Raw genomic sequence first — 13781 nt, 5'->3', positions numbered from 1 at the left:
CAACACTACAGGTTTATCCATAAAACCATGACACCGTGGTAGAGATAACTTTATAGATACACTACCAAACTGGGTTTCTCTCGCTCCTCCAGGGGGTGAAAAGCACATTCGGCCATGCTAAAGCCTAGCTCCCACACAGCCCCAGCTCCCAAAGAGCAGGCGATTGAGCCTATATACCATGAGAATAATCCACTAATTTTATAATACACAGCATGTGCACTCACTTTGATGCAATTGAAAAGATTGCTATCTCTATAACTAAGACCATGTGCTTCACCGAACATAGTAGCCATGTAACCATGATAATAAACTATATATCAACTTCCACAGCCCTACTACCCCAATCCCGATTCGGGTAGCTAGACCTCCTTGGACTACTAGCAAACCCATCCAACACCTAGCATAGTAATGATGAGGAAGGCACCCCTTTCCTCCTTCAAATTCAGAAACACAAAGATCCAGACACCAATCAGCTACTCTTCCTCACTAAGCCAAGACTACCAATAAGTGAGATAAGCGCGTAGAGAACCAAGACCCAAAAACAACCCCCAACATAAATTGTGTTACACGAATGACAAAGAAAGTGCCAAACATAGATGATTTCCCTTAGAAGGCATATGACTGCCTTGATTGGAGCAAGAAATAATTTCGTCAGATCAGGCTTTGGTTGAGCAATGTCCTATATGAGCCATGATTTTTTAGAAACCATTTCACTGTGCCTACTAATATACAGACAGACATGACTTCTTTGGGCATCTATGCCCAGGGTCCAAAAAGCACCCGCACAAGTAAAAAGCAAACCAATTCACTTCTCTCAACCATGTCCATTTATCCAGTACACTTTTGTTCATTGTCACAAGCAAATAACAGCTTTGTTGGCACTGCAGATCATGAAGCTTATCATTGCCTCCATAAGCTAAGAGCTTAAACTTTCCCTCCTTGAAATGGCTGATAGAACAAAAAAACAAAAGCATTAGCAACCAACCAATCTCTCTCTCTCTCTCTCTCTCTCTCTCTCTCTCTCTATTTTGTGTGTGTGTGTGTGTGTGTGCGTGTGTGGACGTCTAGACCGTCTCCCGAGTGTGCCACTTCAGTCATTCAGTCATACATGCAGTTGGCACAGACAGGGCATAGCACATGTTGGTACTCTAGCATTACCAGGCAAGGTCAGTGATGAATGGCTAAGAGTGGTATTGTGCTGAGTGTGGCCCCCTGTCTTTGGAGATGGCCTGAATAAGAACTCTTGGTCGCAGCTGTCGTAAATTTAGTGAGGGGGCCAAACCTCTCCCCAAAGAGAGAATGAAACCTCCCCCAAATCTCATGATAAACCGGGCATCAAAGCAGGTAGTGCTCCTCTCCACCTCCCCAGTCGTTCATAATGTTCAAAGCTGTGCTATCCCTACGTTCTCCCAATCTCTATCCGAAGGCGGTGTGGTGCTTTTGTGCTGAGTGTGGCGCCCTGTCTGTGGAGATGGCCTGAATAAGAACTCTTAGTGATGGCATAGCTGAAGTAAATTAATGCCCAAGCATCTTTAGGCTCAGTAGTGAGGGGGTCAAACCTCTCCCCGAAGAGAGAATGAAACTTCGCCCAAATCTCATGATAAACCGGGCATCAAAGCAGGTAGTGCTCCTCTCCACCTCCCCAGTCGTTCATGATGTTCAAAGCTGTGCTATCCCTACGTTCTCCCAATCTCTATCCGAAGGCGGTGGGTTGATCTCTTGCGGAGATATAGAGATTCCAGAGAGGGTGTACCTAGACAGATCCTCCGCCCCGTTGACACTCGAGGTGATTGGGTTTAGTAATTATTTGGTACTTTTTTTTATATCCATGTTTATTATCTTCAGTTTACACATGGCACTTCTGTAGCACTTTCTGGTCTCACAGACCCATTGGATCTTTACTCTCTCTCTGTCTCTCTCTCTATATATATATTATTTCCTTCTACAAAGTCACCTGCAGCAACACTACCAGAACGAGATGCCAAACATGAAGGTTTATTGGAAGTTTGCAGAACTTCCAGACCTAGAGGATGAGTCGGTGCCAACCCCCTACACACAATATATAAATTAAGAGGCTGAAAAAGACACATATGAGGCTGCCAAGGATCATCAGAAGAAAAGACCAAGAACAAATGCCACCCCACAAAAACTGAGCTAGATTAAAAAACAGGAGTTAGGAGAGTACGTCAATAAAGAAATATACAAGTCTTTCGCCATGCACCGGCCAACCTCTCTCTCTCTCTCTCTCTCTCTCTCTCTCTCTCTCTCTCTCTGTGGATGCCACCACCCCATGAGCCTGAATCTCTCTAGTTGAGGCCATACCTCAGTTAGCCACTCCTTATTTGTATGCAGCTGATGACGCTGTCTTTTGAAGACGTTAATATAATTCTCTCTTGACGTTAACACTTCAAGAGGGAGAAGAAAAGAAGGCCCAGGAGACCTCCTCGTGGGTGGAGGTGCTCACGAAGACGCAAAAGCAAGTAGATGAAGCGGAGAAATGGATAGAAGTGGTCAAGAAAGGTAAGAACAACGAGGCCAAAAGCACATCTACCTCGAAGATTATCAACCTAACCATTGAGGAGGAACAAAGAAGAAAGACAAGGGAACTTCATGTGCGGATCAGGGGTCTTAAGGACGGTGACAATGTAGAGGAGGAAGCCAAAAGATTTATACACACGCATGTGCATTTCGAGGCCTACACACACGGGGGCTTGGAGAGTGGGCAAGAAAGACAAGAATGGAGGAGAGAGCTCTCATTTTACGCTTTCCCACTATGGAGGCCAAGAAGGATTTCTTGGCCAAGCGCTCCGCCCTTAAGAAAACGGTCATCTTTTTAGGAGATGACCTCACCTTGGCATAGCTAGCACATATGAGGGAGTGCATGCCGGAGATTAGGGCAGCCAAAGAAAAAGGAAGCTAGCATTTTACAGAGGACCCAGAGTGGTGATACTAGAGAGACGCACCATTGACGGTGCGAGACCTATGGGACCAGTCTGAGACTTGCAGTATGAAACTCCAACGGAGCATTTAGACTAGATGTGGGGGCCTTTGAGGACAGCTTCAGAGACAGGGACATCATCCTCTACTCGGAGACACATCAGGCCCCAGGTGTCATGTGCACAGTGTGTATCTATCGTGTGCTACACGCACGCAAGACTAGTTTCGAGGCTTGGGGAAGCTTGGAGCTAGGCAGGCTGATTGACGAGCTGAGTTAGGGATATACTAACGGGCGGGCACCCAATTATGGACGAGCGGGCGTCCAAGTGTGGACGCCCGATGACCGGCCAAGAGCCTATAAAAGGGTGGCCAAGGTTAGCTATTGGGATATAGAGAGTCTCGCGAGTTTGTGAGAGCTCTATGGTCTTGGAGCCTAGTGCAGACGTGCACCTGCTTTATGCAGCCGGCAGCAATCTCGAGGCCCGCGAGGGCAGCTTCGTGGCGGTATGGGACGTCGCGAGGAGGAGATTGGTTGGTACGTCATCCTAGTTAGCTCAGCTCGTGGCTCCGTGGGGACAACCAAGACTGTGGGCTTGCCCACGGCTGTCATGGTTGGGAGGTGAGTCAGGCCTGCACCCCCTTGTTTGTTTATTCGTTTGTCTGCAGGATTCGAGTTTCGTACCAAGAACGATCACGAGGAGATCCGTGGGGATTTGACAGTTGTATCAGAGCATGCCTCGTGAACGAGCAAGTCGGTAGGTAGAGAAGATGAGGTCGAAGAAAGGTATGTGTTAAAAAGCTTGCTATTTTTCCTGTGCATACTGCTGTTTTCAAAAATAGTATGAGTTTTTCTTCATCAAAGAAACCCATGTTGATGGGGATGGTAGATGGTAGGGTCGTTTGCTTTGCAAAGAAGAGAAGAGATTTCTTTGTGCAGTCACATGAACTGCAGTGAGAGAAAACAGAAAAAAAAAAACAAGTTTGCTTTTGGCGAGAGAGAGAGCGTTCAGGGATTCGTTGATGGCTTCGTCGACGTGTGCTTTTGGTGGTTCATGGGAGGTTGGTGGCGCTAGAGAACACGTGGGCTAGGCCTACGTAGGCAAGCACCCAGGCCTAGGCGGGCCGGCGCTCAAGCCTATGCAGGAGGCAGGCGCCTCAGCCAGGCAGGCCGGCGCCCAGGCCTACGCACGCGCCCCAGCCAGGCCCATGTAGGCGGCCAGCTCTATGTTGGCAGGCGGCCCAGCCCAGGCAACGGCTGGTGCACGCAGCGTGGACTCCAACCATTGACGACGCCAGCAACACGAGTTGGTGGCGATGGCGCCCGATGGGACCTAAAAAAAAAAAAGCAAAAGCAAACGCCCAACTCGACACGGCGTTTTGTTTTTCTTGGTTTTTATAAACTTTTTTTACAAAAGTTAAGGGTCCCTAAGGTTCAATGTGTTTTTTTTCTTTTTTTTTAAGAAGACAGAACTTATATATATTCGTCGGAACGTCAGGCACAAATCGCTACCCAGATGCAAGCTTTGCAGAACTCCATCGCTCTATTGACCACTACCCTCTCTACTTTCTTGCGTATGGATACCTTGGCTTCTGCATTTCGAGGCCTACACACACGGGGGCTTGGAGAGTGGGCAAGAAAGACAAGAATGGAGGAGAGAGCTCTCATTTTACGCTTTCCCACCTTGGAGGCCAAGAAGGATTTCTTGGCCAAGCGCTCCGCCCTTAAGAAAACGGGCATCTTTTAGGAGATGACCTCACCTTGGCACAGCTAGCACATATGAGGGAGTGCATGCCGGAGATTAGGGCAGCCAAAGAAAAAGGGAAGCTAGCATTTTATAGAGGAGGCAGAGTGGTGATACTAGAGAGACGCACCACTTGACGGTGCGAGACCTATGGGACCAATCTGAGACTTGCAGTATGGAACTCCAACGGAGCATTTAGACTGGATGTGGGGGCCTTTGAGGACAGCTTCAGAGACACGGACATCATCTTCTACTCGGAGACACATCAGGCCCCAGGTGTCATGTGCACAGTGTGTATCTATCGTGTGCTACACGCACGCAAGACTAGTTTCGAGGCTTGGGGAAGCTGGGAGCTAGGCAGGCTGATTGACGAGCTGAGTTAGGGATATACTAACGGGCGAGCACCCAAGTATGGAAAGGCGGGCGCCCAAGTGTGGACGCCCGATGACCGGCCAAGAGCCTATAAAAGAGTGGCCAAGGTTAGTTATTGGGATATAGAGAGTCTCGCGAGTTTGTGAGAGCTCTATGGTCTTGGAGCTTGGATCTAGTGCAGACGTGCACCTGCTTTATGCAGCCGGCAGCAATCTCGAGGCCCACGGGGGCAGCTTCGTGGCGGTATGGGACGTCGTGAGGAGGAGATTGGTCGGTACGTCATCCTAGTTAGCTCAGCTCGTGGCTCGGTGGGGACAACCAAGACTGTGGGCTTGCCCACGGCTGTCATGGTTGGGAGGTGAGTCAGGCCTCCACCCCCTTGTTTGTTTATTCGTTTGTTTGCAGGATTCAAGTTTCGTACCAAGAAAGATCACGAGGAGATCCGTGGGGATTTGACAGTGGTATCAGAGCATGCCTCGTGAACGAGCAAGTCGGTAGGTAGAGAAGATGAGGTCGAAGAAAGGTATCTGTTAAAAAGCTTGCTGTTTTTTCTGTGCATACTGCTGTTTTCAGAAATAGTATGAGTTTTTCTTCATCAAAGAAACCCATGTTGATGGGGATGGTAGATGGTAGGGTCGTTTGCTTTGCAAACGAGTAGGGTCGTTTGCTTTGCAAAGAAGAGAAGAGATTTGTTTGTGCAGTCGCATGAACTGCAGTGAGAGAAAACAGAAAAAAAAAACAAGTTTGCTTTTGGCGAGAGAGAGCGCGTTGAGAGATTCGTTGCTGGCTTCGTCGACGTGTGCTTTTGGTGATTCATGGGAGGTTGGTGGCGCCAGAGAACACGTGGGCTAGGCCTACGTAGGCAAGCACCCAGGCCTAGGCGGGCCGGCGCTCAAGCCTATGCAGGCCGGCACCAGGCCTACGCACGCGCCCCAGCTAGGCCCATGTAGGCGGCCAGCTCTATGTTGGCAGGCGGCCCAGCCCAAGCAACGGTTGGTGCACGCAGCGTGGACTCCAACCATCGGCGACGCCGGCAACACGAGTTGGTGGCGACGGCGCCCGACGGGACCTCAAAAAAAAAAGCAAAAGCAAACGCCCAACTCGACACGGCGTTTTGTTTTTCTTGGTTTTTATTAAACTTTTTTTACAAAAGTTGAGGGTCCCTAAGGTTCAATGTGTTTTTTTTCTTTTTTTTTTTAAGAAACCAGAACTTATATATATATATATATATATATATATATATATATATATATATATATATATATATATATATATATATAAAACACAAAAGCAAAAGCTAAAGATAGCTTTTGGGGGCTTTTAGTTTTTGTAGAAACCTTTATAAACCCCGTTAAGTGGGCTTCTTGCCACACATCTCTCAAGTTTTCAAGCTCTCAAGCTCTCAAGTTCACTCGCACTTTTGTTGTGCAAAGATCAAATTTTGTCTCCACTTACTCTCTTCACGATGTCGACCCAAGAATCAGAGTTGGAGCCCCTTGTGGAATGCGAAGGCTTGCCGGCTAAGGAAGGTACCGATGCCGATCTTTTTAACGATTTTGTGTCAAAATCAGATTTCCAAGAGTTCAAAGTAGCTCTCGAAGCTTCTTCGTCGGAACGTCAGGCACAAATCGCAACCTAGATGCAAGCTTTGCAGAACTCCATTGCTCTATTGACCACTACCCTCTCTACTTTCTCGCGTATGGATACCTTGGCTTCTGCTTTAGGCCCCAACATTACTCCGGAACCGTTCGGGGACGAGCAAAAGCAACACACCAAGGAGATCGTGGACACATGGCTACATAAGTGGCAAGTTCACTTTCAGTTTCATCCATATGATGATGGAAAGAAGATCCAGTTAGCAGCAGGTTTCCTGTCCGGCAAAGCTTTGCTTTGGTGGAAGGAACTCAACCCTAAGCCGACGACTTGGGCACAATTCGAAGACGTCTTCAAGAAAGAATTCCTCAAGAAAGAGCATGATTATGATGTTGTTGCCCGGTTTTCAGCTTTGACCATGACCTCGCAACACCTCACTTATGAGGTCTACCTCCAGAAGTTTCGAGACTTGCAGATGAAAGCTACAAAGATAGATCCCACTACTCTTTTGGGGTTTTTCGTAGCTAGGTTACCAGACTCGTACCGTTTACAGGTTAAAAATAACAAATGTAAAACATTGGACGAGGCCATTCATTCAGCTCGTATCTATGATGATACAATGGTCTCTTCCAAGTCGAAACCCGTTACCGAGCAGGGAAATAAGCATAAAAGAAAGTTCTCCGCACATATGGCTAACACGACAGACGAAAAGTCTTCGGACCAACCTTCAAAAATTCAAGTTCGACACCAGCGAAGAAGAACGACTCCTTAGGGCTTTAAAGCTCAAGAAGGAAGGACGTTGTTTTATCTGCGAAGAAAAAGGACACATGCGTAACGAGTGCCCGAAGCAAAAGGGTACAAAGACTAACGCAGGACCCAAGCCAAAGGCAACTAATCAGTTGTCTTTCACAGGTACGTCAATTACTGTACTTTCTCGCCCTAGTACTTGTTTTGATTGTCTGTTCAATTCTAAAGTATTTGGCTTGCATGATCTTCTCCGAGTTTATGGAGAAGTGAATGGCCATAAGATTCACATTCTTCTAGACCCTGGCAGCTCACACAACTTTGTTAACTACAAACTTGTGAAGAAATTGAGTCTTCATACGACACCCAACGATCATACCTATGAGGTACGCTTACCTGCGGGAAGGCAAGTAGGAGATCGGAAGCTGGAGATGCTTCCAATCCAGATTCAGGACTACAAAGACACTCTGGAATGCTATGTTATGCATCTAGAAAATGTAGACTTGTTATTAGGGATTGAGTGGTTTAAGACTCTTCAAGTCTAGATAGATTGGTCTAGTCATATTTTTTCTTTTCAGCATAGGGACACCAAGTATAGTATTTTAGGTGATTGTATTCATCCCTCTCAGGGACCTCTTGTAAATACAATTGATTTTAAAAATATAATGGATTCTTCTTTGTATACCGCTTTCCATTGTGTATTGATTCCACTTTCTTCATTTCTCATACCTTCCATGGATGTCAATGAATTAAGTGTGTTTGAAAGCAAAGAATTACAGAAGATACTTGATTCGTTTCAAGATGTATTTCCTAAGGAACTGCCATCGGGTTTACCACCTGAACGGGCAGTAGATCATCGTATTGACTTGATCCCTGGTGCTCATCTTGTCAGTATTCCACCTTCTAGGATGAGCCAAGCTGAGGAAGATGAGTTGGCTAAACAACTCGAAGATTATTTGAGGATGGGCCATATCCGTCCAAGTAAATCACCTTGGGGTGCACCTGTGTTGCTTAGGAGAAAGAAGGAAAACACGTGGAGAATGTGTATAGATTACAAAAGATTGAACAAGCTCACCATTAAGAACCGTTATCCTCTTCCTAGATCAGATGACCTGATTGACCGGTTAGAAGGAGCGAAATATTTCACGAAGATAGATTTACGTACTGGCTATCACCAGATACGTATTCATGAAAGGCATGTCGAAAGAACCGCCTTTCGGACTAGGTATGGCCATTACGAGTTTCTCGTATTACCTTTTGGGTTAACCAATGCTCCAACCACTTTCCAGCAAATGATGAACGATCTTTTTCGTGAACATTTGGGAAAATTTGTGGTGGTGTTCTTGGATGATATTTTGATATATAGTCGTACTCTTGAGGATAATGTCAGACACCTCACAATTGTCTTATCTATTTTAAGATAGAATCGACTACATGCTAAGTTAAGTAAATGTGAGTTCTTTATGACCGACATCATTTACTTGGGACACAAGACCACTTGAGATGGATTGAGCATTGACTATGACCGAGTTCAGAAGATTCTGGACTGGTCTATACCGCGAACAGTGAAACAACTTTGTTCTTTTCTCGGTTTTGTTCTTTTTCTTCGAAAATCTGTGCGGGAGTACTCTCACCTCACACTACCGATGACCGACTTATTGAAAGGTCGTCGACGTAAGTCAAATCAACCTATCACTTGGAATAACGATTTGGATATGGCCTTCAGACTTTTGAAAGATAAAGTCAAGGAAGCACCTATCTTAGCATTACCTGATCCTAGTCGGCCTTATGTTCTTGAAACTGATGCCAGTGACTATGCCAACGGGATTGCTTTATCTCAAGATGGTAGACTGTTGCTTTTGAAAGTAAAAAGCTAGACGACACTCAATCTCGTTGGCCAACCCTTGAGAAGGAACTTTATGCTGTGATTCACGCTCTCAAGGTTTGGAGACATATTTATATGGCTCCAAGTTTGTGGTATTGACTGATCATCAGTCAATCAAGTATGTGTGTGATGCGGATGATTTGAGAGGAAGGAAAGGTTGTTGGGCTGAGTTAATGCAAGATTTTGATTTTGAGATCCGTTATCAGAAAGGGTCCATGAATAGTGTTGCAGATGCGCTTAGTCGAATTAGAGAGGCGAATTCTTTGTCGTTCCGTGAGATTTCTACTGACTTATTTCAGTCATTGAGAGAGCTTTGCAGGACTAATATTTATTTTGGTCCATTTTGGCAGAAGATCCAGAACGGGAGCTCATTGATTGACCAAGACTCAATGACTGAGCAGTCTACCATTCAGGCTGCAGGAGGCCAGTGGATAATTCGGAATGGTTTACTATTCCGTAATGACAAAATTTGTGTACCACAGATCGCGGACATTAGGTCCAAGATTCTTAAGGAGTGTCACGACGCCCCTTCTGCTGGACAACCTGGGGTACACAAGACGTTATCATTAGTGAAACACACTTTTTATTGGCCAAAGATGAAAGGGTATGTAGAAGATTATGTTCTCAAGTGTCAAATTTGTCAGGCAAATAAAACTGAACGCTTTAGACATGCTGGGTTGTAAATCCCAGGTAACAAATGGGAAAGTATTTCCATGGATTTTATTACCGGATTCCCAAGAACACATCAAGGCCACGATTCTATTTGGGTTGTGGTAGATCGCTTGACAAAAATGGCTAGATTTTTACCGACCCGGAAGACTATTACAACTACGCAATTAGCACGGCAGTTTACCGAGCAATTGTTTAGACTGTACGGGTTACCGCAAGACATAGTCAGTGATAGGGACTCTAAGTTTACGAGTGATTTTTGGAAACTTGTTTTTGAGAAGTTGGAAACAACTCTGAATTTGAGTTCCTCTGATCATCCTCAATCTGATGGCCAGACTGAAAGAGTGAATCAGATTTTGGAGGATATGCTTCGAGCATATGTATCCAAAAGACAGAGTTCATGGGAGGATTATCTTCCTATGTTAGAATTTGCATATAACACTACTAAGCATCCGAGTACAGGTTTTAGTCCTTTCATGCTTATGTATGGTTTTTCACCTAGATCACCTGTTACAGTAGGATTCTCAGGACTTCAGCATGATGCAACACGTAATGTTTTGCAAGATATGCAAGAAATGTTACAAGTTGCGAAGGAATCTATTAGAAGTGCTCAAGACCGAGACAGGTTTTATTCTAATAGACATCGTTCACCAAGAGAGTTCTCTGAAGGAACGATGGTGTATTTGTGAGTTCCGAAAGATTCCGAGACATTACAGACAGGTAGATCTCCGAAATTATCCCCTAGATACTATGGACCATTTCGTGTTACATGACGGATTGGTTCAGTTACATATGAATTGGATTTGCCTTCTCATGTGAAAGTTCATCCTCTATTTCATGTCAGTAGACTTAAGGAAGTACTGGGTGGAACAGATCAGTTAGTTACTCCTCAAGAAATTATAGATGTCGAGGACATGACATTTGTTCCGCACGAACCTGAAAGGATTCTTGGATTTCGTGAAAGAAGATTACGTAATACGCTTATCACGGAATACAAGATCAAGTGGAAGGATCGTGTTGAGAAAGACGCTACATGGGAGACATTGACTACTCTTCAGAGAGATTACCCTGGTTAGTGAGCTCAGGAGTGAGCTCTTAGAGGAAGGAGAGTATGTCATGTGCACAGTGTGTATCTATCGTGTGCTACACGCACGCAAGACTAGTTTCGAGGCTTGGGGAAGCTTGGAGCTAGGCATGCTGATTGACGAGCTGAGTTAGGGATATACTAACGGGCGGGCACCCAAGTATGGACGGGCATCATCCTAGTTAGCTCAGCTCGTGGCTCGGTGGGGACAGCCAAGACTGTGGGCTTGCCCACGGCTGTCATGGTTGGGAGGTGAGTCAGGCTTGCACCCCCTTGTTTGTTTATTCGTTTGTTTGCAGGATTCGAGTTTCGTACCAAGAACGATCACGAGGAGATCTGTGGGGATTTGACACCAGGCAGCACATTACCAAGAGTGGCGGGATACAGATGGGAGACGACTTGTAGACAAGAGGCCCGTTCGAAGCATGGTGGTCGCGGATCTGGAGGAGTTGCAGTTCTTTTTAGAGAGGAGCTTCAGCCACTCATCCATGTTATGCGCCGTGATGAGAGCGCGAGGTACATGTGGGTCAGAGTGAGGGCAGATGAGGGTAGACCCCTATACATTGCTATATGTTACTTTCCACCCAGCACATCTTATTATGCAGCGCCCAAGGAGCAATCTCCATATATGATTCTAGATGAGGACATGGGAGTTCTCCAGGGAGGGAGATGTTATCATACTTGGGGACTTTAATGCTTGAACGGCTCAGTACCAGACCTCCTTCTTTGACACTTCGGAGGAGATGTCAAGAGAGATAGATGTGGAGGAGATGTGTTTGACCCGGGGATCATAGGATGAGATGGAGTGTCCTGAGTATGGGAGATACCTCATGGAGATAGGGACTGCACATGGGCTGGCCATTTTAAATGGCCTAGAGAGGTATCCACTTGCCAGTGGCTTTACTTGCTTTCCACACAGACATGGGGCCAGCACAGTGGATTATGTTTTAGCCTCGCCAGCCTTCATCCCGAGTATCCAGGATTTTGCGATTGGCCCCCAGGCCCATCGGAATTACGGTGGATCATGCACTTCTCTCCTTTACGGTGGATTTCCACTACAATACCCGCCAGGTTGGGCAGTCCTCCTATCACCCGAGATATACCTTCTGTAGAGAGACTGATGGAGTATACACTGCAGAGATCTACAGCTTGTTGAGTGCAAAGGATCCACAGAGGCCATTAGCAGAGCTCACACAGATCCTGACAGAGGCTTTACATACAGCTGCAGCCACGGCCTTCCCACACACGCAACCCACAGTACGACCATGTCCTGGGAGCATGCCCCAGAATAGTTGGTATGATGATGACTGTAGGGAGCTCAGAGCCCGGCTACAGAGAGAGGTGGCCATAGGTGTTACTACATATAGACAGTCACGCATCATCTTCCGATGCCTCATTTGGCGAAAGAAGAGAGCATTCTTAGCTCTCGGCTGGAGAGAGACATGTATCAGCTGTTTTTGAGTCAGGATTTTGGGGAGGCCTAGAGATTGCTTAGAGAGCACCCCCGCCTCCGGCCATTACCTCTCCAGATACATGGGGCGAGTATGCAACCTCCCTCTACACAGCACCAGAGCAACCACCACTACCGAACCCTCTAGAGCCCTGTCCACCCACTTCTACCTTCTTCACAGCAGAGATGGTGAGGAGGGCAATCAACAGATTGCATACAGGGAGGGCACAGGATCATGAGGGCATTGTAGCCGAGCATTTCATACATGCTAGAGATATGATTGCAGACTTGCTAGCTCTCATGTTTAATAGAGCCATGTGTGAGGGGTTTCTGTCAAAATATGCAACGGAAATGATAACTAAACTTGGGTAGACAAGAGCAAGTAGACTGCAGAAAATAAACAGCACAAGAAACACAGAGAGATAGGTGTGTAAACTCTTCTCTATACACAAGATCCCAAGAAAACTGAATGAATAAGTGGTGGGGGCAAGGGGCCTATATATATGCCCCTGGGAGAGCAGTCGGCCAGCATAAAAAGTGCCCACGACTGCATAAATGCAGTCAACCAGCAGAAAAATGCCCACGACTCATCTGTGTGCAGTCGGCCAGCAGCCCTGAAGCCCACGCATCACCTGTGTGCAGTCGGCCAGCCCACAGGACTGCTGTTGGGACAGTCGGCCAGCTCTAGAGTGCTCCTGCCACCCTCTGGCAACCCTCCCCACCACTAGAAAAAATGGGAAAAAATAGGGAAAAATACGGGGAGTGTGGAAAAATGATAAAACACCTTATACAGGGCGGGCACACCCACAACAGAGGCCTTGGTGTAAAAATATAGACAGGAGATGACTTCTAACCCCCCTCTCAGCTCTTGGCTCTGAAACCAACCCAAGGGAGCTGGAGTGCCGCCAGAGCGTAGCCTGAGGTAGAGACTTCATGAAGAGGTCCGTCGCATTGTCCTCCGTCGAACAATAAAGTAGCAAGATGTCACCAGCCAAGATCTTCTCACGTACAAAGTGATACTGTATCTCTATATGCTTGGTCCGGGCATGGAAAACCGGGTTCCGAGCAATAGCTATACAACTCTGGTTATCGCACTAGATGATTGTGGGCTCCCTCTGTGGAAACCCAATCTCACCTAGCAGCCTCCGCAGCCATACAACCTCCCAAGCAGCACCACAAGCAGCCCGATACTCTGCCTCTGTCGAAGAAAGGGCAATAGTTGGCTGCCTCTTGCTGCTCGAAGAAACTGCTCCTGAGCCAAGGATAAAACTGTATCCTGAAGTAGATCTCCTCGTGTCTGGATCT

General features: G+C 46.5%; 1 protein-coding gene across 2 annotated transcripts in view; it reads right to left on the bottom strand.

The window, feature by feature from the left end:
- Nucleotides 1-574: 574 nt before the first annotated feature.
- The window catches only part of LOC147637365 (serine/threonine-protein phosphatase PP1 isozyme 1-like), a 62348-nt gene continuing 49141 nt past the window's right edge, over nt 575-13781 (bottom strand). For both annotated transcript variants that reach the window (XM_086799147.1, XM_086799148.1), the window contains one exon: nt 575-948. In XM_086799147.1, the coding sequence (XP_086655273.1) occupies nt 925-948 (24 nt within the window). In that variant the 3' untranslated portion in view covers nt 575-924. The remainder of the gene's footprint in view (nt 949-13781) is intronic.

Source organism: Cibotium barometz, chromosome 6, assembly GCF_041138505.1.
Source record: "Cibotium barometz isolate CiBa-2024 chromosome 6, ASM4113850v1, whole genome shotgun sequence".
NCBI lineage: Eukaryota > Viridiplantae > Streptophyta > Polypodiopsida > Cyatheales > Cibotiaceae > Cibotium > Cibotium barometz.
The sequence above is the reverse complement of the archived record's forward strand: the minus strand, read 5'-3'. Positions and strand labels throughout refer to the sequence as shown.